At 43.1% G+C, this 26,947-nt stretch overlaps 1 protein-coding gene across 3 annotated transcripts; it reads right to left on the bottom strand.

Annotated features, from left to right (window-relative positions):
* Positions 1 to 37: 37 nt before the first annotated feature.
* mia2 (MIA SH3 domain ER export factor 2) lies at positions 38 to 25,836 on the bottom strand. 3 transcript variants are annotated; one of them, XM_084481747.1, is made up of 28 exons: positions 25,615 to 25,836; positions 25,194 to 25,327; positions 24,939 to 25,025; positions 23,622 to 24,750; positions 21,162 to 23,300; positions 20,923 to 21,048; positions 19,607 to 19,704; positions 17,301 to 17,432; positions 17,122 to 17,143; positions 16,257 to 16,345; positions 15,301 to 15,372; positions 14,684 to 14,794; positions 14,455 to 14,526; positions 14,126 to 14,230; positions 13,655 to 13,777; positions 12,344 to 12,484; positions 12,168 to 12,258; positions 11,497 to 11,564; positions 11,263 to 11,333; positions 10,224 to 10,325; positions 9,196 to 9,292; positions 7,085 to 7,152; positions 6,619 to 6,704; positions 5,157 to 5,270; positions 4,583 to 4,729; positions 2,927 to 3,094; positions 1,828 to 1,992; positions 38 to 1,190 (listed from the first exon to the last, which is right to left on the bottom strand). In XM_084481747.1, the coding sequence occupies exons 1-28, from the start codon at positions 25,736 to 25,738 to the stop codon at positions 922 to 924; spliced, it is 6,150 nt and encodes a 2,049-aa protein (XP_084337873.1). In that variant the 5' UTR covers positions 25,739 to 25,836; the 3' UTR covers positions 38 to 921. The 3 variants fall into 3 exon arrangements, with proteins under 3 accessions (XP_084337873.1, XP_084337872.1, XP_084337874.1); XM_084481746.1 differs by having other exon boundaries at positions 21,162 to 24,750; XM_084481748.1 differs by lacking the exon at positions 21,162 to 23,300 and having other exon boundaries at positions 24,444 to 24,750.
* Positions 25,837 to 26,947: the final 1,111 nt, after the last annotated feature.

Below are 26,947 nucleotides of genomic sequence, written 5' to 3'. Positions count from 1 at the left end.
TTCATGTGTAATTCTGAATAAAAAGACACATGGATAATTTCACAAGCAATGTTTATTACATATTTCTTTTTACAATACAAATTCCATCATTGTAACCGCTGGCCCTTCTTCCAGTCACTGATCCAATATGTTTCCCCACGGACGGCACATAGCGCGCAACATGTTCCTCTTGTACCCCTCTATTTCAAATTACCGTTCCATTAAGTCATTGTCAAGTAATTGCTGAAATGAAGTAACAATGTGTTGCTTTTCATTCACATTCTAGCATAATTTAGTCTTTAACGGAACAATGATACAATCCGATATCCAGAGGTCACATGATATTTACAGTTGATTAAAGATTATCTACAGAAAACTATATCATCTTTTTCGTTCAGGTAAAACCAAGAGGACTGCCGCAGACCTGGGCAGCTTGCCATTCTTCTCCAATACTGTTCAAACATACACCATATTCCCCCATACAAACGGTTGTCAGGATGGATCTAACAAAGAGTTAAGGTGGTGAGACTGTGGTTGTTTCTGTGTTTGTTTGTCTTTTGACCATAAGCTCAAAAACAGTCAGAGAGTGTATATGTGGTCACATGTAGTTCCTGCTGGGCTAGTTTCAAACAGGAAACGGAAAACAGGTCTCCCACACACCGTCACCATGGCGACGTCAGACGGGAAACACCTGTTCACCGCAAACACCAGCAGTGAAGGCAGAGAGAAAGAAGCGGAGAGAAGAACGTATGAAGCAGCAGGGATGAGTAAATCTGAGTTGAAGCAGGTTTATCATGTAGCTGCGCAGAACAATCATTAAGTGAAGACGTATCAAGCCCAAAGAGGGAAGAGCTTCAATGATTCTGTCTCCTTTAAAATGTCGTACCAAAAATTGAATTGAAACTCCCTTAAAGGAACAAGAAGGGAAAGCCCTTCAGGGGCTCAGAGGAGGTGGTGCGGCGAAGGAGCCTGCCCGCTCGGCGCTGGCGGTGTGGGCGCCTGTTCGGGGGGGCTGACACGGGGGTCCGTAGAGAGAGATGGAGGAGGAGGAGGAGGAGGTAGATGGGCACCGGGGGGGGCAGGGGGAAAGGGAGGGCGCACCCCAGGGGGGTAGGGGGACGGCTGGTTAGGAAGTGGAGGAGGAGGGCCGCCAGGGGGCCCCATCCGAGACGGCGGGAACATCACCCCCGGGTGTGGAGGAGGGCGCCACACTGGGGGAGAGAGAGAGAGACAGATTGGACAAGAGTTGAAGTAGGAGAAGGGTTCTGTAATGGTGGCGCTGTCCAATCATGCTCCTTACTAGCACCATTTTTAATCATTTAGTTAGTTTTAGTAGTTTGTTTCTTCTTCGTTAAGATTAGCTGCATTAACTACAATATCACGCAAGTGCGTCGCAATGGATGTCCTCGGCTTGGGGGATCACCTCTCAGCTCTCAGGGATCAGTCGGGGTCCGTTCCCCACATCGGACATCGTCCCGTAGAGAGGACAACGCACGTCGGAAGGTTAGGTTATATAATGTGTCGTAATGGAAAGCACTGTGTGGTGCACTAAGGTGTTGAGCAGTGCTGGAAGTTACAAGGCTGCATGGCGGCCCCGGTGTGAGCGCCACGCCCGTGTCCTGGGGCGGATCCCGAAGAGCAGAGATGGGATGAACACACGAGCAAAGCCAAGAATCTTCTCAATGAGCAAAGAAAGGGTTGATCCTACACCATCCTGTGTGTATCTTAAGGCCGGGTACACACGGCTACGCCCACATTTAGTTTGCACGTTGTGATGATGATGTGAAGATGCCCAATATTTAAATCCTGATAGAAAAACGCTTGGAGAGGGTCGTCCACTGTACTCACTCGGCATCCTGGGTCCCCCATCCGGCCCCCTGGAAGGGGGCGGGTAGAAATCATGGGGCAGGGGCCCATGGGGGCCCCGGCGAGGGAAGGGAGGTCCGAGAGGGCCGGCGTCTCCCCCAATGCGGCCCACGACCTCAGGCCTCAGGTCAGCAGAGCGGGGCTGATCTGAGATCACCACAATACACTTTATTACTATTCATACAAAAGAACTATGAATTGAATAAGCGTTACAACATTAAACATTTTAGTCAAGAAGACACACGAGTTCACTCTGAGAGGACAAACGCGTGCGCGCAGAGCATGAGGCTGCAGCTGTGTGCTGCTCTACTGTGTTCAGGGGACACAGCCGTCATGGATCACACGACGAGGAGCTCAAGATCCTCGTTGTGTGGGCTTTGATCCACCCTGAACCACAGGGAAGGGCATCAGGAAGCATATATTAAAGATCCCATATCATGCTTTTCTAGGGTTAATAATTGCATTTGGAGGTGCTAGTAGAACAGGGTTAGATGCCTGTTTGTTAAAAAAAAAAAAAACGTATTATTCTCACACTGTTCATTTCTGCAAAACCAATTTCAGCGTCTTTTAAAAATTTGTATCATGTCGCTTTAAGGCCAACCTCCCGAGTAGCCCAGCGATGCTGCGATTGGTCAAAACGCCCACTCTGTTACGATTGTGTGTGTGTCGGCAAATTCACACCCCCGAGAAGATGCAAACATTGCGGGTAGCCGGGAGGGCGAACTTCTGACGTCACACTATTATGGAAATAAAGTTTGAGCGCAAACAAGCGGTTTCATTCACACTGGGGCGAATACTCCCCCTAGCTCTGACTTAGATTTTTCTAGCTTAGCAGATGTAAAACATGTATACATAGGTCATATAACAGTCTAAAGCAAAGACATGACATAAAATTATGATATCACCCCTTTAAAGATATTTAAAATTGATTAATTTATTAAAACTACAATATCGGGCGAACCATAGTCTCAATATTAACCACTGCTTATCTAAACAGAACACTGTTAGTTGCCGTCTCATTTCCATTCGTCTACATTGCGAAAAAAGACAACGATCAAGTCGAACATCCCGGGAGACTCACTGTCCATGGGCATGGGGGGTCCCGGGGGCCCCAGTGCCGCGGGGTGGCCCCTGGGTGGCCCTAGTGGCATGGGTCCGGGCGGTCCGGAGTGCAGGAGATGGGGGGGTGGGAGGCCCATGGGCGGGGGTCTCCGGTACATGGGGGGCCCGCTATCTGGGAACATGTACCCTAAAGAAGAGAAGGAGGAGAGGAGGGGGTGTGTTGGAGGGAGAGAGAGGAAAGGAGCTGGAAATCATTTCAATATCAACCCGTTTGTAATGGTTGGAAGTAAGCACACTCGCTCTCTCTATATATGCATATGTGACGCGCCATGGCTAAACCAGCAGCAAGTCGGCTGGGGCGAATTCATGTAAAACAAGGAAGAAGCGTTTTTTTTCAGAATGTGCAAGTTGAGATCATGAAGAAGCCACTCCATGTTTCAGATAACAGTATTGGCAGTGGCGGACTTAGCAAATTGGGGGCCCAAGGCGAAGATATGCATGGGGCCCACCTCATTCGATCTTTAAAAGAGAACGGAGAAAAAAAAATGTATCGACTGAATGGTGGATAGGCAGGTAGAGCTAATCCACGCAGAAGTAAAGGTTGGAGATGAGAAAAAAAATCTTCCCCTTTAAACCCTGCATACACTTCTTTACTCCAAAATGAAGACGGAAAGCAGAGAACACACAAAGTGTAGCACTACACAAACTAATAGTCACAATGGAACCCAACAGAGAATAAGGTTTCAGATAACAGCAAGACAAGGAGAGAGAGAGAGAGAGAGAGAGAGAGAGAGAGAGAGAGAGAGAGAGAGAGAGAGAGAGAGAGAGAGAGAGAGAGAGAGAGAGAGAGAGAGAGAGAGAGAGAGAGAGAGAGAGAGAGAGAGAGAGAGAGAGAGAGAGAGAGAGAGAGAGAGAGAGAGAGAGAGAGAGAGAGAGAGAGAGAGAGAGAGAGAGTGCATTTCAGGGTTGCCCCAACATGGATTAGCTCAGGTCATAGAAAATCAGTGATATGATCCCACAGCTGTGAAAACTGTGAAAATTTTCCTGCGATGAACTCTTTCCTCTAACCCCATCCAGCGAAGATATACAGCCAAGAAAAAACTGTGGTTTAAATATAACTGTTAAACCAGGTTAAGAATAGGTTTAAAATTACTGGTGCAACAGACTTAAATTTAATCTCAGTTTAAATGGTTTAAACTGAGATTACCAAAGGGTTAAATATAAGCAGGATTAATATTAAACTAAGTTTAAACTAGGTTTAAAGTTCGGTGCAACACGGTTAACAGTCAAACCATGATTTGATCCAGTTTAAGAGTTAATCCATGTTGGTGCAACCCAGCCATAGTGTGACGAATTCTATTGAAAACCGTGGGCTCACCAGCTCTTAAAATACAACATGATAAAAAGTGAAGGTTTTGAAAACCTAACCTTAATAGAATGTGATATGTATCAAAGTATTGCTGTATTGATCTTTTCTGATGCATTGGTCTGAATCACACGATACAAAACAAGTCCAAACCCTCTACCCTTGTATTTGGTATGCTTGTACGCAGAATACAGGCACAACGTTTCCATAAAAAAAGAATGATAACCACCATTCTGGGTCGTACTGTAATTGCATTCTGGGTGGAAGTGGAGCAGGGTGGATATATTTTGAATGCTCTCCAACACGCACCTGGAGGCCCGAGGTGCCCGGGAGGCAGCGGCGGGCCCCGGCAGTCCCTCTCCCATGTGGGAGAGTTGGAGCCGTCAGAATGCGGACCGCCACTCCGCTCCATCAGCTCCCTCCCGCCAACAGGGATCTCTAGTGGGACACGAGGCACTTGGAGCAGACAGAGCATGCACCCGTTAAAAACAGAACAAGAGAGAGACACACACACAGAGAGAGAGAGAGAGAGAGAGAGAGAGAGAGAGAGAGAGAGAGAGAGAGAGAGAGAGAGAGACAGACAGACACACACAGACAGCCTCTTCTGACATCATAGGTGGGCGAGTCCACCTAGATGTATGATGAACAGATGAGCAACGTTTGCTACAGTCCACTGGGTAGGCTGGTAGACTGATCTATTCAGCGTACATCTAGGTGGACACACCTACTTGTGATGATAACATCTAATCACACTCACATCTGGTGGTATAATATCTCATAGTTCATGTAGATGTATGATGTGTACATGTCTAAAACGCATAGCCCAGTACTGTCTTGAAGAGAGTACAGTGTGAGCTGTGTAAATGTGTGAAGGTGTGTTCACCTCTGGGAGACAATCTGGAACAGGGTCCTTCCATCAGAGTGGGGGGAGATAGGAAGGGTCTGGTCTCTGAGGCGGGGCGACCCAGAGGGGAGGGGCCATAAGGGGATCGCTCACCTGGAGACACAGGGAGAGAGAGTATATGGACAGAGGTAAGGAGAAGACTGGGCTACTGAGAGCTTCAGAGCAGGGTTTCTCAAAGTGGATGCCGTGACGCATGCTCAGGGGTGCCGCGGAATGGTCCATGGCTTGACAATTCAATGACATAAAAAAAAATTTAAGACACCATTACACCCTATTTTTCCTTAATGTTAAATTGCTTTGAAGTGAAAGGAGCATTATTTTTAATGTTATTTGCAGAACAAACCACATTACAGTTTACTGTTGATTCGGGTGTAGATGGTGGAGTGCAGGTAGGCGCAATGGATATGTTTTTAAAGTGTGTATCCACCTCCACAGGTAGAGTCCGATGAAATCCCTTTTTATTTTTTTGCAAATTATTTTTTTTTCCGTTTTGTTTTATCAGTAGAACAGTTATCTGTGGTCGAACATACAGGGCCGGTGAGTTTGTCGGAGGCTGCTCTCATTATCGCGCAACACTCCTCTCTGTTCGCAATGCTTCGCTAGAAACCAGCTTTCTCGTCTTGACTCTGCGGATCGCTTGCACTAGTGCTGGTGTTTTGAGGAGGCATCGCTCTGTTAACACAGAGCTGTTCCTTGTTCTTCACATGGGCTTTAGACTGTAAGTGATCATCACATATTTTTAAGGGTCCAATCAATAGTATATTTACACAATTTGCTCGAATTGCACATGTCCCATTAAATTGATGAGTTGTGCAGACAACAAGTATGATTATATTTTTGTGAACTTTATGTTGAAGGTTTGTTCCTGATATTTTTTGTTACTGCCAGCTAATTTTCCAAAGTTTCTTTCGAAATTCTTGATGATTTATTATTACCATTATTGGAGGCCTATATTTTTGGCTGTGATACAGTTGTGAATGAGGGAGAGACATTTTATGCACTTTAGTTGAAGGCCTATTCCTGATATATCTGTTCATATTCACACATTGGTCTTTGCGAAAGTTCTATTAAATGAGTTGAATTAAAGAGAGTGGCTCATTTTAATAAAACAAAAATGTGATAAACCTCACCTTCTCATAGTTATGCCTGTAATAAGAACAGTTATGGCCTATCCAACATATCAAAAGGTTAAATAAAATGGCATGAAGTACAAATATGGCACAGATGAGGTTGAGAGTAAAAAGTTAAAATAGGGGTGCAGTGGATGGAGAGTTATTTGTTTAGGGGTACTGTGAGCCAGATAAGTGTAAATCAACTGCAGCGGAATACATTCATTGATTACTGTGTGTGTGTGTGTGTGTGTGTGTGTGTGTGTGTGTGTGTGTGTGTGTGTGTGTGTGTGTGTGTGTGTGTGTGTGTGTGTGTGTGTGTGTGTACACACCTCTGAAAGGCAGTGGTCTAGCCAGGCTGTCCAAGGCGTAGGGGTCCTTGTCGATGGTGTCCAGTTTAAACTGCGTATCGGTCAGCCTGTGCACAATCATACACAGTATGAGTTCAACTGAAGTGCATTTCCTTTATGTTCCTCAGGGTCGGCCTGGCAATAGCGGCTCTCTCTGACATCCACTTGGTCGGTAACAGAAAAGAGGTGAGAGAGTTTGGACAAGAACGGTGCATACAAACTATGGGCTAAACTTTAAGAAAATGATATGTATAAAGTAAACTAGACAGAAGTTATATGACATTCATACCAAAATGTTTGTGTTGCGACGGAAAGGCTTAAGAGAGAGAAAGACAATTGGCTAAAATAAAACATTCAATGGATCAATAAAAAAACACAAGAATCGGGTGACAAAGGACAGAAATAAAAACAGGCCTATTAACAGACATGATGAAAGATGGCGACATACTTCTGTCTGAGTAGAGTGTTCTCTCTCCTGATGTCGGCCAGGTCTCGCTCAGCGGAGCGTGCTGCCAGCTGAGAGAGACACAAGTATCAGTGACTGACTGTAACGTGTTTATGCGTGTCAACTCTACCTTAAAGATCTTCTCTTAAAGGAGAATTTCACCGGTGGAGACATGAATCTGTATTGAAAGTGGGTCATATTTAGTCGAATAGAAACATAATTTTGGTGCCTTCTTGACCGAGAAAAGGCAGACAGTGACTTTTTGGTGCTTGTGGATTGAAGACGACAACTCCCACAATGCCAATCAGCGTTCACTCCCTGAGGGACGTAACATAACAGCCAATCAGCGTTGACTCCCTGAGGGACGTAACATAACAGCCAATCAGCGTTCACTCACTGCAGTCCAGAGTGAACTGCAGCAGGAGGAGTAGGTGATTGTTGCCATTTGCGGACTCCTGGAGCTCTATATCTAAATAATATATAATATAATATAATATATAGGTATCTATATAATATAATATCATGGCCAAAAGCTGTGTTCGCCTTCAGATGATATTATGAATTCAAGACTACGTCGGGTTCTTGGACATCTCTGGTACTTCCACAACAAGTAAAGACTCGTAGTGGGGGTTATCTCGGCCAGAGTCCTGCTGTGACCGGCACAATTTGGATGTGCGGGTCGGGTCGGACGCCTGAACAGCGCGGGTCGGTCACGGGTTTTGCGATTGCGAGCGAGACTTCTCCGGTGCTGGATGTTATTCAGGAGCGGAGGAGTCAACTAAAACCGTCCACAATGGATGATGTGCTTTTTTTGCACAGCAATTTAAAGCACCTCGCCAACAGCAGGTAGTGTCATTCCCCGGCGTTCCATCTAATGTGTCTCATTTTCCTTGGGTTGCAGGTCGGGTACAGGCGGGTGCGGGTTTGCAAAAATAAGACCAGTGTATTGATGAACCACGACTTCAGATTGATGTGGAAGGACCTGAGACTTCGGAGAACCCGACGCAGTCGTTTATTCATAATATCATCCGGAGGCGCACATAGCTTTTGGCCGTGTGATATTATATATTATATTATAGATGTCTATATATTATATTATATTATTTAGATATAGAGCTCCAGGTCTCCCGCCGGAGCTCCCGGAGTGTTCTAGAATATCTTATAGAACACGGCCAAAAGCTGTGTGTGCCTCCGGATAGTATTATTAATAAACGACTGCGTCTCTGGTAGTACATCATTGCTTCTTTAGCGCTCGTGTGATGTACTGGTCACACAGTAACGTCAACATCCATACCGTAGCGCAAATTGTACACCGGTGTACTCTCTATACCGTTTATACCATACACCCCTAAGTCCCACCCACTGGAACTAGTGCTTGTAGTTTTTTAGAGCGCCCCCCTCATATACTTCCTACTTTAAATTACGCAAAAATTGTAATTTTGCGTCATTTAGAGCAGGAAGTGTTAGAGGTAGATACAGAGCTCTCCCGTCTCAGGGGAAAATGAGGGAATGATGCAGGACCATTCAAAAATATGACTGGGTTACTAATGATACAAAGCTTAATGCAAATGGGTGAAGTGTCCCTTTAAAGAGCGAGTCTTTTTAGATGGTCATTTGTCTCATATGATTGTCCACATAGTATTCTATGCCATTTTATCACCGTTACTGAAATAAATCCCAGATTTAGAGAACAAAGGGGTAAAAACCCTATGTATTTGCCCTTTCTCCCCAAAATACAATGTGAATGCTCCACGCCTCTATGCAGACGTGGGGACCTCTGTCAAGGCAGCGGTGGACTGCAGCATCCCACAGAAAGTTCAGCTTTTGGGACATGTTTAGTATATCGCTATGGTGTGCAACATTTCATATACAACATTGCTCAATATAACTCTCATACACAACGGTAAAAAAGTACTATATCACAAATATGGCTCATATTCCAGCTAAAAAACTTTTTTTCAAATGTAAGCAACTGAGAATTTCACTCCAAGAATGTTGGAACAAGCAGCTTCTGGTAAGTGTACGTATTTGTAAGGCAATGTTGATTCTAAGATCTAACAGGATTGGCCATCAACACAAGTGACCGCAGACGATAAGGACGGCTTGGTACTGACCCAGTTATTGTGAGCCTTCTTCTCATGAGAGGAGATCTGAGTCTGGTACGACTGCTTGGTCTTCTCCAGCTCTTCCTCCATGTTCTCAGCCTGCTGCCTGGGAGCCAAACAGTACTGGACGTTAAACTCAGACCCAAGCACCTATCACGGTGCATGTGTGGTCGTGTGTATTTTCCTCAAAAGGTTAAATGTCAGGAGGTGTTCACGTTATGATGTGAAGTACAACACAGAAGAGCAAACACAGATGAGTATATCTGAGGCTTAAACCCTCAAGGTTTTGGTATGTTTTACTTGATAAATGACTATAACAATTCATAATTTGATCATCTGTAACAGCCTTTTGTAAGTGACGAGTTTCATTCAATCTTGCTTTGGTGCAAAAGCCTGAGAGGCGGGTAGAAGAGGCCGCTACACAGTTGAACGACTTGGGCTCAGTGTCCAAGAGGTGGGCATGCCTGTCTTCACCTGGCCAATGCTGATGACATCATTTCCGGGTTGCCTACTGTTGTCATGGTTGAACTCAGCCCAGCTGAAATATCTTCCCATATCATGCTATTGTAGGGTTCATAATTGCATTTGGGGGTACTACTAGAATACTACTAGGTTACATGCCTGTATGTTAGAAATGCCTGTTATTATTCTCACACTGTTCGTATCTGCGAAACAAATTTGAGTATCTTTCAAAAACGGTCTGATTTGTATCATGTCGTTTTAAGGCCCCCCTCCCGAGTAGCCCAGTCTGCTGTGATTGGTCAGCACGCCCACTCTGATGTGATTGGTAGAAAACTCTTTAGTTTTGTTGTAAGTTGTAAACATTGGGGGTAGCTGGGAGGTGCGACTTCTGCACTTCAGCACCGCCCCCTGCCAGCTGTTTCACGCCCTTATTGAGGGGCACGAATATTCCCCCTGGCTTGGACGTAAAACATGTATACATACGTCATATAACAAAAAAGCATAATATCACCCCTTTAAGACTTTGACTCCCACACAATTGAATATAGCAGAATCAAAAGGAGATTTTCTTTTACCTGTAGTTGTCTAGTTCCTCCATGGCCAACGATATATTCTTATCAGCTTTGTTCAGCTTCTCCTCCTTCTGCAGGCGCTCCTTCTCCTCCACCGTTAACAGTCTGAAGACACACACACACACACACACACACACACACACACACACATAAAACACCTCCCCTCTGTACAGCAGCTGTGGACATCAACTCCTGTGGTCAGTGGATATTAGGGCTGTAACGATACTCGTATTCAAACCGAAATATTTCGGTACGGGTCTAACGGTTCGATGCACGTTTCAATTTGGTACGTATCGAAAAAAAAAAAAAAATTATAATAATTCTCTGTTAGTGTCTTGTCTTGTCCTGATGTTTTGTGTTGAGGACCACAATGGAAATAACTCCTGGACTTTATTGTGTTTTTATCCTCAATTGTATTTGATGTCTTTTCATTTGTGTAAGGCATTTGTTTGATACAATTTAATAAATCAAATCAAAATCAAATTGTTTAATAAAAATATAATAAAAACTGCTGTTCCGAAAAACATACCGAACCGTGACTTAAAAACCGAGGTACGTACCGAACCGTGACTTTAGTGTATCGTTACACCCCTAGTGGATATAGTATATAGTGTGTGTATAAATATATATACACACACACTACCGTTCAAAGGTTTGGGGTCACCCAGACAATTTCATGTTTTCCATGAAAACTCACACTTTTATTCAACAGTTTTCAGCTGTGCTAACATAATTGCACAAGGGTTTTATAATCATCAATTAGCCTTTTAACACGATTATCTGAACAATGTACCAGTAGAACACAGGAGTGATGGTTGCTGGAAATGGGCCTCTGTACAGCTATGTAGATATTCCATTAAAAATCTGCCGTTTCCAGCTAGGATAGTCATTTACCACATTAACAATTTCTAGACTGTCTTTCTGTTTCATTAAATGTTATCTTCATTGAAAAAAAACTGTGCTTTTCTTTAAAAAAATAATGACATTTCCAAGTGACCCCAACCTTTTGACTGGTGCTGTATAACGCAGTGTGTGAGTGTACCTGTGCAGCTTCAGCTCGTTCTCTTGGTACATTTCTGTCATGATCAGCAGTTTCTGCTGCAGCCGTTGGACCTGTGGCAGCGTGTTGAGAGTCAACAAGGCACCGTGGAGGTCCACCATTGGAGGTGTATCACACAGATAAAACATTGAAGTAGCTCAGTGAGAAGGTATTAAGAGCTGTTAGCGATGACCAGCAGATGTTATAAGATGTTAGCCAAGCTTCTGAAGGTCCCACCTGCTCAGTGTAATGCTCCGTCTGGGTCTGCAGTGAAGTCTGCTCCTCCTCCAGCCCCTTGATGCCCTCTAGAAAGAGACACAGTGATCAGGACACATTCAACTTACTTTGATGAAAACCATTGCTTTAGAAACAAGTCATGTTTAAGCAGTCGACCGATTTACACAATGAGGCTACCATTGGCGTAGTGGGAAAGATAATTTGAATAATTGTGTGCAACTTTCCAATATGATCCATGTACTTAGATTTAGTTTATAAAAGGTGCCCCCAATAACATGTTTTGTGTCACTTGTTGTTCTACGTGGTTGATTGGCAGTAGCCGTTTACATTATTCCCTGGGGCATTGTGCCGCTGCTGCCTGCCAACCAACAATGACCTAAACCATGCACCAGGGCACGGTGTGCACTAGAGAGGAGTCTAGTCGAGTTCCTGGTACCATGTTAGCTCTCTCGTTAGGTCGCAGGCAATACCTTGGCTGCAAAGTGCTCCCCAGCCCAAAATGCTCCCTGCCATAAACATGACCATGGCATGACCAATGTCATGGGGGGCGTCTAACTAAATCTGATGACACTTGACTACACCAACAGTACTCTGTGTGTTACACCGGTGGACTGACCCTTTCACCATCGCCATTGGCCATGGTGGAACATTTTTATGGGAGTCAGACTCACGTTGAAGTTCTTCTTTTGCTTGGATTTCATCGTTCAGCTTGGCAAATGTTCGGTCCTTATCTTCATCCATCGATTTGAGGTCTGCATTCAACTACACAAAGAAGAAAGAGTCACATAGTTCCTCAGAATCCAAATATAATGTAGGAATAGCAATTGAATCCAATCGTAATTAATACCTTTGCAGCATAAATGAGCTTCTGGACTTTCTGAAGGTGCCGCTCATTCTCGTCCCCATTGGACGTGTCTCTCTCTCCTTCGTCCTCCTGCTCCAGGTCAGAGTTCAAGGCCTTCATGCCCAGCAGTCGATCTGTCAGGTACTGGGATGGTGGGGGGGTATGCAGCACACAGGGGTTTAGTTTCGACTCGGCCAATAGGGACCGTCGACTGTTGGTCCACTTAATGAGATATTTAGATTGTGGCCGTCGACTACACAGGTAATTTGACGTTCTCTTGCAGGAACAAGAGAATCATCAATTGTTCTCTTGCAGGAACAATTAATTGAAGAGTGATTAAAAGTGATGGCGGTCCCATTCATAAACCTTCAGACCGTTCAAAAAATGAATGCAACTATTATTTTTGGTTTGTTGTGTTGCAGCCGAGTATAAACAATAGGGATGCACTGAAATGAAAATTCTTGGCCGAAACCGAAAACCGAAAATGAGGAAACCAAGGCCGAAAACCGAAACACCGAAATAAATTATTATGCCAATTATAAGTAGGCCTACCATTGCATTTATAGCTATGACTGTGTACTAACCTCACTAAAATCAAGGCATTGCAATTCAAAGAATAAATAAATTACAATTATTAAAAGTATAAAAATATTTATTTAGCACTGAAAAAACAACAACACCGTTTTCCGTTTTGCACTTTGCAGACGGTCCCTAAGCTCGCGGATGATAGCCGACAGCTCATAGAAGCTGTCGGCACTTTGCGGACGGTCCCTAAACTCGGCTGATAGCCGACAGCTCATAGAAGCTGTCTCATAGCGAGCCGTCGCTAAAGACGGCTCGTTTGGATGAAAACAAGGTTGTAGCTGGTTCTCTAGATTACTACATTTAGCTAGAGGTGTCATTTGTTTCACAATGTTTCACTGATGATCTATGGAACCTATAGATATATGGAAATATGCCCACACTGCAGACATGTTGGCGCAGAGGCGCTTATCCAGACAAGCGTGTGCTGGCCACGGTCGTTGTTTGCGTCATCACAATTTCCTGTTTCGGCCGTGTTGTTTCGGTGATAAAAGTGTTTCGGCCGAAAGCCGAAAATGCGCTTTGGGGCCATTTTCGGCCTAAAATTTTCGGTGCATCCCTAATAAACAATCCTTGGTATATAACAAACTAAAACCACAAAGCCCAGGGACAGGGTCATGTTCATTAATTGGACCCATGAATAACATGGACACTCCATACACCACATAGGACACATCTCTACATAACCATCAGAACAGAGCCTTAATCCAAGTGACAGAGGGCAGCCAGTACCTTGATGCGATGGTCCTTGGTGTCTGCGTCCTGCTGCATCCCCGTGTGGGCGGCCTCACACCTCCTCATCTCGTCCTCCAGCTCACTCACGCGCTCCACCCAGCCCTCCATCTGCTCACTCAACTACACAAGGTTGGGGAGCAAAGAGGGCAATCAGATCTCAGCATCATCATCATCATATTTTCCCAGTGGTCTTTGGGTGCTCCTGCTCAACCCTGTGGTCCAGCAGTCACACCAACTGTGTTCATCATCCTTCTCCTGGACTGCTGAACATCCATGTCCAGCAGCCTCTCTACCCCAGTCCAAATATTTCTTGGCGTCTTCAGGTCAAACATAACGTGTTATTGTAGCTCGCTATTGTCCAGTCTACATACATGACCTACATATTTAAGATATTGTCGGTAGCAGAAGTCACGGATTGGGAGGGTCAGTTATGTAGCGCAGCTGTTCCTGTAGCAGAGTGCGACCTACCTGCGTGTTGCTCTCTTGGAGCAGTATGTTCTCCTCTTCGGCTGACTCCAGGTTCCTCTGGAGACGCTCACTGTTCATGTTGTAGACCTTCAGGGTCGTCACAGCCTGCAGAAGAAACACACACACACACACACACACACACACACACACACACACACACACACACACACACACACACACACACACACACACACACACACACACACACACACACACACACACACACACACAGGAGTGGATGAGAGCAGACAGGGGTGGAGGAATGGAGAGGAGCTTGGACCGGCCATAAGAGGAGAAAAGTGTAATTGAGGGGGAGGTGAAGTATCTACCTCTTCTTCCTGGGCCTGGAGTTCCTTGGTGTCTTTTTCACTGGCTTTAATGCTTTCCTCCAGCTCGGCTATCTGGAGGAATGGTGTCATAAAACATGAGCAATGAACACTCTTCTATTCTACAATATTAATTCATCGGGGTAATATTTGTTACACAAATATTGAAGTAATAATGAATAAGTGATGTTCACGTCTGCATATTGTCCAGTCTGCATGTGCGTGTGCCTACCGTTCTCTCTTGCTGTACCCGATGCTCTCCATGTATTTTCAGTTGCTCTTTCAGAACCTCCAAATCCCTCTCCAAGTCCTGATTTGAACTCTCCAATTGGCTGAACTGGAGCTGGAGGAGGGAAAGAAAGACAAAATGGGTATCAAAAGGGTCAGTCAAAAGGTTAAACAATGACGTGTATTTATAGAAATATAAATATAAGCCAATACAAATTCTTAAGATTGCTTGTTATAGCAAGAAGTAATGTACTACTGTCTCAACAGCAAGCTTTACTTTTTTCATGGCAATGACAATGTCAAAGACATTGAAAATATAGTGAATTAAACAAAAACTATGCAACTCTTCTTTTCAAACTAAGGCTTTCCATTAGTAATGCCCTTACCCAACAGTCAACACAGTGCCTAGGATAATATGAGCTAAAAACATACATGTCAATACACTAAATAGACCCACATTAAATAGAAATGCACTTGCTGCTTGTGAATATGGTTACACAATAAACTTGCTTAAAAGGAAAGAAATAAAAACAGCAGCAGTCCTCTAGTTCCAGCATATCCTCTGTTCCTCTGAAGTGAAAATCAAACATACAGTTCACACTTGGTTCAGTTCAGACTAACCTCCAGCTGTTCTGCTTTTTCTGTTTGGGCCAAGACGCCGCTGTCCCTCAGCACACCCTCCAACTCATCATACTGCAACACACACAGACACAGTAAGTAAGCCATTAAAGTAAAAGTGTGTAAGAAAGCAGTCAAACGTAATAACAGTGTTCTGTCCACTCTTATCTGGCTGTGCAACTGCAAGAACACCCGTAGCCCGGGGGGTTTTGGGAGGGTCGATTGTATGTTTCTTGTAAACCAAGAGTGGTACGGAGTCGCCACGTTTTTATAGTTGTAGAACATATCAACTGCACGATGTGATCCTATTGATAACATTATTGAAATCACTATGGATCAACATTGACAACAGATATGTCCAGGTAGTATCAAGCTACAAACTAGTGGAAATGTGACACATTGCGACTTAAGGCTGTTGGCCTCCAACCATGCCACAGCCACTTCTATGCTTGTTCTCTGGGAATTTTCATTTCCAATAGAATGTGACCATTTAGCATTTAAGGGATTTATGGGAAAGAAGTGTTTTAGTCTTTGGGTCTGATTTGACTATTATATATGGTGTAATCTCGGATCACTTCAACTCTGCTACTGGGGCAGGAGGTGGCACTGAGCCTGGGCCAGAAACCAAAAACATTTCCACTCTCTAAAATGTTTGTCTCCGGACAGGATGTTTTAGCTTGTCTTCGCACTGGGAAGGACAGAGTTGGCCAAGTTTTGTGTTCACCGTTAGCACATTATTTGCTTACAGATCCCGGCCTCCAGCAACATTGGTCGAAACAAATATGAAACCAAAGAGTGAAACATCCCGGTCACCTGATTTAAACAAGTCTTCTTTCACACTAGAGATTATTCATCAAAAGTCTGAATTGTGAGACTATATACCATATATATATACCATAGTTTTACCATGACAAAGCCATTGATTATAGTGGATAGTCACACCATAATGCAGTAAATACCTCTGTCTGGACCTTGCTGACAGCCTCCAGGACTTTACACTTGTCATTCAGCAGGTCTGCTATGTGCATTGCCACACGCCTCTCTTTACCTGGGGGACAGTGCATCATAAAACACATGCACAGACACGTGCGCACACACACACACACACACACACACACACACACACACACACACACACACACACACACACACACACACACACACACACACACACACACACACACACACACACACACACACACACAGAGTGATGGCATTATTGTTAACGCCTCTGACAAGGCACATCAGTGTTTTTGTAGTATGTAATTAAGGGCCTTTTATACATCTTATAAGGATTAGCACAAGCTATAGGATGGATTTTATTCCAAATGACAACTGTCTTCTTTTTTTGTGTGCTTTCTGATGCCAAGTAAAAAAATGGGTGATGCTGACCTCAACAAACTCCCAGAAGAAGGATGAACCAACCAATCAGATACAACAAAACCTTTTGCTCTCCCCTTTAAAGAATTTTTTATAAACATACACTCTACTTATATGCATGCATTATGGACATTTGGCAAATAGTATAAGTGAAACCAAACCACAGGTTCACGACTACAACTAAAACGGTCTGTCATTTATAGTGTGGAGACAAGGACTACAATGTCGACAGCAGTAACAGAAGATGACAGACTGAAATTTGGAAACCTTATTTTTACAGTGTCTAAGTACGGTGCAAAGCAAACACAACAGACAAGTTATTTTGGCTGTCATGGAAGCAACCTCGCACACTCTCCGATATCAACTGTTACCAATACTCTACAACGATATGTTCGACGTCATGTGTAACGATATGCATTGCCTCATGCAGTTCAAGTTACCTACCTCGATATATTCTGCTCTTGACCTGGGTAAGTGGAGAAATAACACATGACAAGTTAGCAAATTATACAATTGATTGGATGTGGATGAAGAGATTATTGTGATAGGCACTAGAGTGCCATGTTGCCATAAATACATTGCTATATGTTTGTTTGTTTGTTTGTTTGTGTGTATGCACTCACAGAATTACAAAATCGACAGCTGAACATCCATATAGTGACCAGCCCCACCAGGCTGGTGATGATGACTGGTTCCCATGGGACTCCATAAAGGTCAGGCCCTGGTCTGATGTCGTCGGGCAGCACCAACACCACCTGGGAGGGGATAGAACATCAGCAGCGCCCTGTTGATTCATCCACACTTGACTGCTTGTGTTTGGGTAACTACACAATTTGGCGACATATCGTGAGGCTTGCTGCTTTTTTATACTTAATTTTAACCAGTCAAGTGCATAGTACATATCACATTAATAAGCCTCTTTGTGGGATGAAGTGGCTTAGTATAAAAGAGAAACTGGGAGTAGTTGAGCTAAACAGATATGTGTCATAGCATTTATATAGGAAATAAATGATGATACAAATAAGCCATAGCAAACCGTATTTGGGATGTACTGTATTATAGGTAGTTAAACCATTGTAAAGTAAAGTCTTTGAATTGAATATGGGTTAGTTACACTATTAATAGAGTAACTTACCTAAATGAAATTTTAAACTTGGTTTCAGACGCATAGGTCCACAAAAGTAACAAACACTCAATAATAGTAACACACTATACAACAATCATAACCATAAGGAAACCATTATAGATTATCATTATAATGCAACCTTAAGGCAGAGACCCACAACACAAAAAAATTGGGATCAGACAGAGGTTCACAGATCATCAACATATGATTTGAATTTAAACATCATCTTTAAACAGCATCTTTCCCAAACACTGATCCTAAAGACTAGCACGGATAGTTGCCATTGAACACCATACACTTTACACTTTACCACACGTCATTATTTATTATTACCAGTGTTTTAGTTTCTCTTATTATAACTTACTTTATTATTGTTATTAACAATTGTGATCTATGCTGATACTTATTTTTTACATGTTTTTATTTGACTTATCTTTATTTACTTTATCTTGTATTGTTGCTGCTCTGTGGCTGAGGAACCAAGCCTAAGAATTGTACTCGTGTTTACTTGTACTATAAGATTCTGATCAAGACCCCAGCTGTCATACGTATCCATTAAACGGAACCAATAACAAGCCCTGACAAAAGTGTCCTGTGTCCTCCTTAGTGTAGAGCCTGGCTGGTTACAACCTCGATATACATGTCTGGATCAAATGCAACTAGGACCACCATCACAACTCAAACAGTAAAGTACAAACAATGACAATTCGCTCACTGCCAAGTTGTACGTGTACGTGTGAGCTAGCTTAGCTTCAGCTAACCAAAAAGTGCCACATACATCCTTCACCCTCTCCACGGCGATGCTGTAGTAAACCTCCGCCGCGGACTGGAAGTCCGACTCTATGCCGGCCAGTTTGTCGCCAGTTGACAGTTCCGCCATCTCTATATTATTTCATTTGAGTTTATATTTATATTATGTTCTGCCGGCAGAGTTATAATAAGAATGCTCAGCTGTCAACCGAGCTAGCGGTAACGATGCAGCGTTGCCAGATTGCGCCAGATTCCCCGCCCAATCTGGCAACACTGGCTGCAGCGCGCTGTAGCCAGCGTTGCCAGATTGGACGGGAAATATGGCCCAATCTGGCAACAATGTAACGACGCAGCACTGCCTTCAAAACACCGAACGTCAAGAGTACGTTTAATGTTGACTCAGAATAGGGGTGATTACAAAAGTATAAATAATATGTAGTGTGACGTTAATGTGTCACCAAAGGTAGACAGAATGTATACGTCGAAAAAATTATTATATTTAATAGCACATATTTTGTACAAGTTTGAATAAATGAACGGTTTTATTTGGAAATAACGACTTAACTTGACCCCCCCTCTTGTGATGAAATGGTTTAATCCACGACGTCACCGATTATAGAAGGCCACACTGGCACGCCGAAGCAGAAAGTGACACCCGTGCGAACAGGTGTGATCAAACAAGGAATATGATATATATTCCTTCAACGTCTCAACCTCACTAACCTGACCTTTAAGAAAAGTTTACACAAAGGCTCTCGTTGAAATGGGGACTGTTTGTCATACGTTACACCCACCAGCTCAAACAAGCAAGCTCAAACCCAGCTGACTTAGTTTATTTAGACATTAGTCCATCTCAAACTTACCACGTCTGATTCGTTAACATCCATGTAATAACAACAGCTTAACACACAGATGCACACACACGCACGCACACACACACACACACCTTAATGTTGTAAAGTCACATGCCCCGATAACTTTTCGAAAAATTGACTTGTGGACACTTTGTTATCAGTCTCAAAGTTAGAGCACAAATATTGAAGCAAAACTCACCTGCACAATGACCTGTTTGAGCAGCTCACTCACCGCCAGGACGTGGAGACAGACATCTTCCATGGAATGGTGAACAAAATCCAGCCACTGCCTTACCCCTGCAATCACCAACAGAAAGGTCTTCACAAATGCCAAAATGCTTTAAAATTATATCATTTGAGGACATATCTATGCCATTCATGGTGTTTCTTGGTCCTTGGGATATTTGACATTTCAGAGGAACAAGATAAGATATAAGATTTAAAGGTGACATATTATACCAACAGGTATGAGTGTGATTAGCCATTACAGAAACTTTTGCTACAGTCCACTGGGTAAGCTGGTAGACTGATCAATCCGTCATACATCTAGGTGGACTGCCAATGATGTCAGAAGAGGCAGATTTTCAAAATGGCTTGTAATGGCTAATCACACTCACACCTGGTGGTATAATATGTCACCTTTAAAACAGTGGCCTCAGAGAGTGAGCAAGTCTACAGTGGCGAACTTGGTGAACTCCGTGGTGGTGACGAAGATAACGTTAAACACCTGTGGCCGTATTTGCAAGAAACCCATATATAACCCTCTAACTCACTTTTTTTTTTAAATACCTTTACTTTTACTCTTACTTTTAATACTTAAGTACATTTTATATTAGACAATTACTTTTGATACTTAAGTACACTAAATGTCAGGTACTTTAAGACTTTTACTCAAGTAATATTTTAAAAGGTGACTTTAACTTCTACCAAATTCATTTTCTGGTAAGATACTTGTACTTTTACTCAAGTATCGCTTACAAGACTGACCCTGGGCTGGATCCACAAGCCCGACCCAACCCATGTTAGTCCTTGAATAAGTGCTTTGTTTGGTCTGTTTTTGCATGTGTCATGTAACAAGGGAAACACTAGCCATTATTTTAGTGTGAGCATATTGAAAATTCAAAGACAATTTGTTAATAAATATTTGTTAGCCTATGCTAAGGATTCATTTCACTATTGTTTTTTTCAAATTAAGGCCAAATACAGCCCCCAACCTTGATTTAGTAATGGCTGGTGGTAAATTTACAAATTACATTTACATTTAGGGCATTTAGCAGACGCGTTTATCCAAAGCGACCTACAATAAGTACATTTGTCAGAAGAAAGAGAAACAATATATCGTTGTAGGTACATAAAATATATTCATAGATAAAAATTTACAATTGCTATGTAGCATAGGTATGCAACAAATTCATTACTCCTGCCCAACCCTTGTGTATTTAATCTTGTAGTGTCTTTAATCTAGTTGTTTGCCTTTCCATTCACATATCCAATCATTTGTGTGTTCATATTTACCTGGGCGTGTTGGAGTCTTTTCTGATACACTTTCTGATGATCCTTCTGTCTTTCTTGGCTCTCCCTCCATGGCAGTCTGTTTATCTTTTTCTGTCAAAAGATGGGGTGTGCTGATGCAGGTATCACCTGTACCAAAAAGAAAAACATAAACAATGTGAAACAGGGACCAACTAGAATGTGTTTTAAATGTCAGAAAAACACCAAGACTAAACAGGGAAAGGCAATGTAGATGTGAATACCTTCAATGTCTGTGTTAACGACCTCTGATTGGCCAGTGTTGAGAATGTCTTTAACTCTGGCTATCAGTATTTGAAGTTTCTTCAGGCCAGTGAGCTCTCCGGTTTGTTCTGTATTGTCTTGCCTTTGTGCCAGTTTGCCAACTTGGTAGAGCAGGAGACTTTCCATATCAAGGAGAAGAGACCGGTCGTTATCCATGTCTTCACCAGTGCTCTCAGGATTTCTGAGGATAAAATCCAGCCACTGCAGTTTGTGTCGACCGAAGAGCTCGGTTAAAAGGGCTGTCTCCTTGACACTGAAATGGCCTTGGAGGGCCATGTGTTTTTTGGGAACTGTCTCTGTGCCTTCTTTAATTGGTACTTCTGGGGTTGGATGTTGTGAGTGGGAATAAGAACTGGACTGGGATTGGTACTGTGCAGATGGCAAGGGCAGAGGGGTTTCCTGGTGCGGAAGCTGTAATGTGTTGGAGGAGACAGGGGTGTCGGGTACAATTCCCTTTCCGGGAGTTGTATCCGCGATAACATGTGTAACTTGTTCGGAGTTCAAAGAACCCTCTGGCTTGAATGTCTTCTCTATGCCACTGCTGTCAGGAATTGGCTTCAAATTATGGTTTTCAGCACTGGGGGTTGGATTGAAGTAACTAAAAGCATTTTTGAACATACCAAAAGCCCCACCTACACTTTCAGGCCTAACTGTAGCTTTATTTTCAACGGGAAAGTCAGGTTTCAAAGAATCAACAACAGCCTGCACTGAAAAAACTGCATCATTGTGTGAGGCTGAAATTGTACTAATATCATCACTGTTTGCAACCATGCTATCAGATTGTTCAGTTATGCTTAAATCATAATTATCAGAGTTCACATTTTCGCCTTCCTCTACAATTGTTGTGACCTGATCTGTGATATCGCTTTGATGATTAGATTCGGTCATCTCATGTATTGAAGGCCCAGGAAAGGTGGCCACACCTGAATACAGTTGGTCAATATTATCTGGTTGAAATTTGTTTGTGGGGCCATCATTTGACTCTCCTTCTCTGTAAGGTTCATCCATGGTAATCTGGTCCTGTTTCATACTTTCCGTGGCTCGCACTTTGCTTTCATTATCTCTGATCCAACTCAAATGATTTTTAATGGCTGGATCCAGGCTCTCTGTAATTGCCATCTGCAATTTCTCCACTATTTCACTCTCTTCATCTCTTTGTTGCATTTCCTTTCCCTCCATTTTCCTCACAGTGTCACTAATAGTATTTTCCACAGTTGTCGATTTGGGATTGTTCGCAATCTCAAATAGAGAAACCAATGGCTCAGCACTTTCGTGATAATTGTCGCTATCAAAGACAGCGCCCCCATCAGCAATCTGAGTTTCTGTTACAGGGTGTTCTTCATCAAGCACTGCACCTATCTTAAAATGGTCTAAATGTTCACCGTCTTTATTATCAACACTGCGTTCATGACTCCCTGCCATTGTTGAAGGACCAGAGGGTTGGTCTATGGTATCCATATTAGTATACCCATCCACTATTCCAGTAAGTATATCATGAGAGGTCAAACTTATTTTGTTTTCCTCTGATTGTCTTTCAGAGTATCTCAGTGTGTGCTGAAATATGCCAGCCTCCTTGGAGCTAAGCTGGTGGAGGGCTGCATCAGTCCTCAGCTCTACTGCTTGTTCTACCTGAGTCGCAGCAGAGATAATGTGTGTGTTCATCTCATTCATTTCGGTTTCCTCTGTTTTTCTTGCCACACTGTCAGATAAGGCCTCAAGATGGGAACTATTGAGCTCTTCAGCTTCAAAGGTGTTGTGGCGTCCATCGTCAGTTGCCTGAACTGTCTCTTTGCCATCTCTTGAATACATGTTGTTATGATTTTGTTGCATTGTGTCATGAAACTGTGTAGAAGCAAATATCTGGTCCCCTGCTGTATTAGTTGGTGCTACGCCTGGGTCGAGTGTTCCTGTTTCAGTTTTATCCTCCTCATGTTTATCCGCTTTGCCATCAGACACTGCTACTACTGACCCTTCATAGTTTTCTAATGAATATTGCGTTAAATCTGGATAATTTTCGTCCTTGGTTTGTGCAGAAATGTTTTCATCTGCCTCCTTCGTCTCTGCCCCCTTTTCATTGTCTTCATAATCATCTACCTGATCTAGTGATAGGAAATTATCCAGTTTAGACAAAAAACTGTCACTTGAGGGATCCGTCTTGGGATCCTTCTCCAACCTGATCTGGAGAGCTTTGCCCTCGTCAAGATTAGCTCCCTCTGATTGATTATCTGTAATCAACATGCTGATACTATCTGAAACATCATCAATGTGTCTCAAATCTGTCTCGATTGGACTTTCCTCTCTATTTTGTTCAAGTGGAAAGTCACTGGTGTTGGACACACTATTCTCTTCACTGTTTACTCCTGCTACTAGCACTTTTGTTTTTATTTCCACTCTATTATCTGTGATTATATCGTACTCACCGGGTTGTTGTTGTGGCAGTGATGGTGGTGGTGACAGACTTGTGTCCACGTTGTGTATGTTTGTAGGCTCTATCATGTCCTGGATCATTTGTGATGGACTGGTCTCTATACTCTGGAGCTCTGCATGTTTTTCCATGCCACCTCCTTTAGCTTTCCATCCACTTTCCACTGTGCTGTCTATTTTGCCTGCAGTCTTACCAAAGCCTAAAACATCCCCAATCCCAAGGTCATTCCAGGAGTGAGATGGGGAAGGCTTTACGTCCTTGTTATTATTTTCAACCTCCTCTTTGTCCATTTTTTTCTCCAGCCCTGAATCCTGATGGGTTGTACCAAACCCAATTGTGCTTGACAATGAATCTCCAAGCCAATCAAATGTCCCAGGAACAGCCAACTCCTCCTCTTGTAATGGGTGGCTTTCTAGGTCCAGAGCAAGCTTCCTACTCCTAAACGTCTCTTTTTTTTCCTCTTCCTCCACAATTTCAATTTCAGCTTTCACACTTTTTTCAGCGTCCTCTGTTCCCTCATTTCCATAACCGAGCCAGGAGTTCATATTCGAGGTAAAAGCTGAGTCTGTATCCCCATTTTCTGTTCCCTCTTCATCCTGTCCTAGCGTGGGATCATCAGTTTTCCCCTGTTCACCATATCCCAGCCATTGTGTCATGGAGGAAGCTAAAGAATTGTGTGCTTCCTCCGCCTTTGCCTCCTCCTCTTCTTCTGGGGTGTCTATCTCTGCATGCTTTGACCCTTGTTGCATACCCAGCAGTCCTGTCACTGTTGAACCAAACCAGGAAGATGATGATGAGGAAGAAGAGGGAGACCCACCTTGCTTGTTTGGCCCATGCCCGTCTCCACTTCCATCCCCGGATTCCATATTTTCAAGGGTTCCGGCAGAATCTTCTGTTTGTCCGTGGTTTTCAGACAGAGCGCCTCGGTGGTTTAACTGAGACTGATCTTGTGACATTGAATGACTGCCATCCTCTTTGAGTTTGGTGTCGAGACTGTCATGGTTGGGATCAGATTCAGGGTTTCCCTGATGGTCATCGTCAACATTGCCATCATCTTCATCCGTCTCCAGGTGGCTGGAGTCCGTGGGATAGCCATTCTCGTCAAGACAAAAGAAGTCAAACTTCTAAATAAGAGGATGAGAAGAAAAAATATATTAGTTATGTCCTTGAGTAATGTGAGAAAGATGCAGATGAAGTGCATTTGAAACATTTTTTGTTCATTCCACATTCATCGCATATCTACTCTCTCTGTTGTGTTTCTACATGTAGCTTTGTGAGTTTATTATGTACTGTACAGGATATGACTACTAACCTGGGTTTGTACAACTATCTCTGCAGTTGCATACACCTGTTCCTCCTTGACGGCCTCTTTCGGAAAATATCCAAACTGTTTGTCAATCTGAAAAAAAATGTTAAGGAATACACTGATTTATTATCATAAGTAACAGTAAGAGTAGTAGCAGTATTGTAATGTTGTTCTAAATACCCAAATTGAGTTAACATTGGGCAAGCTTAGTAAATAGCATAGAGAAATAGAGGTACAAAAGAGTATAAAGGTTGGACGTACACTTCCTGCCCAGAGGTCCTGTCTCCTTCCAGTCAGCTTATGGTAAACAAAAATGGTGTCCCCTCTGGTGAAGCTCAAGAAGCGGCAGTCCTTCCCACGGTGGTCCTCAGTGGCCTGCACTCTGCTCATGAGGCCTACACACAGACCAATGGATAGGTGAGCTCACACACTCCTGTGTTATGAGAAGTCACCAGTCTAACGCATGTGGACAATTACTCAGACCAGGGAAGGCCATTCCATGACATTTAACTAAATGAAGAATCCCTGACAGAGATGTGTTGCCTTCTTAACACTAGCATAATGTCAGAGGCAAGCTCTGCCATTAGTTCAGATGGGATAACGGTTCAGAGTTAATAACAAAAAGAGAGCTGTGATGTCGTCCTTTAAAAGAGCAAGGGGACAGTTAAATCTTAACACTTACTTTCGCATTCAGCATCCCCGCAGATCTTGTATTCTGAGAACAGGGACCATGACATATATGGTGAGAATAATAAGAGGATCACAACGGCGCTGTGCAGGCCACGGCAGGACCATTGAAGAGCCATACCAGGCGTTTTAACAGTAATGGCTCAAGTAACTAATCCCCATGTTCGACAAATAACTAGGTTGTTGTGCCACCAAGGTGGACATTGACTCCAGATTGTTGCTGTCACGATGGCTCGAAAGCAAATGAAGAGAGCTGAGATAAGATAGATGGAAATATATTGATAAATCATTAACAGCACAAAAAATAAACTCTTTGCAATATAGACCAAAGCTTCTTTTTTTTTAATGTCATTCTATGGGAGTGTATGGTGGTTTGGTCGAATGCGTGTTTTTTATTGACAATTTCTTCAAAACAAGTTATTTGTCGTAGCATAAAGGATTTTAAACCCTAGTCCTTGGCGGACTTCAACCCCTGACCTCGTTCTGATTGAGTGGAGCGCAGCAGTACTAGGGACACGTGACACATTACATTTTCAATTCAATTCAATTTAAAAAAGCTTTATTGGCATGAGAAACAAACATTTACATTGCCAAAGTCGGGTGACAGTCAAAATATAAAGCGTTAAATACATAATATATATATATATATACAAATCAGATATTACACCATTATCAAATTCTCCCAAATTTTTTTTTAAAGTAAATATAATATAAAAATTCAGGTATCTCTCCCATCAAAATATAAATCTAAGACACACTTACATACATACGCATAGACATCTTATAAGTAGACGCAGCATTGGCTGCTGTGACGCGAGAAATTAGGCCGCCATCTTGGAGTGGTGATGAGCAGCCTGAGCGGACAGCTGACAGGTCGCGTCTACAGAAGAGAACACGGATGCCGGGCTGGTATTCCTGCTCAAATGAGCGGACCGTCGAAAATAGGAATCAGGGGATTACTTTTTGTTTTACTGATTACTGGATTACTGTTGTGTTGTGTGAAAAAAATATTACCACAGAGTTGAGAAGGAGCAAAGATCTTCAATAGTACTGAAATCGTAGCCACTAGCAAACTTTTTCAAATTGCTTGTCAATGAAATGAAAAAATTACGTAGGCCTACTTCATTGTTTCCCACAGACCAGGTAGCAATGTGCCAGTTCAACTTCCGGCGGTGAATTGTTTTTTGATAATTGACCGTTGCTAAGCACCTAATGACCGCTGTCAGGGAAAGCAAGCGAAGCAAGCCACTTCCGCTTCGCGTCGGTGTCCCGGTTCGCCCTGTCGGGGCTTATTTTCCTGATAATGACCGGCGTTCTCTACATTATCC

Source organism: Micromesistius poutassou (genome assembly GCF_964030765.1).
Source record: "Micromesistius poutassou genome assembly, chromosome: 17".
Lineage (NCBI taxonomy): Eukaryota > Metazoa > Chordata > Actinopteri > Gadiformes > Gadidae > Micromesistius > Micromesistius poutassou.
The sequence above is the reverse complement of the archived record's forward strand: the minus strand, read 5'-3'. Positions and strand labels throughout refer to the sequence as shown.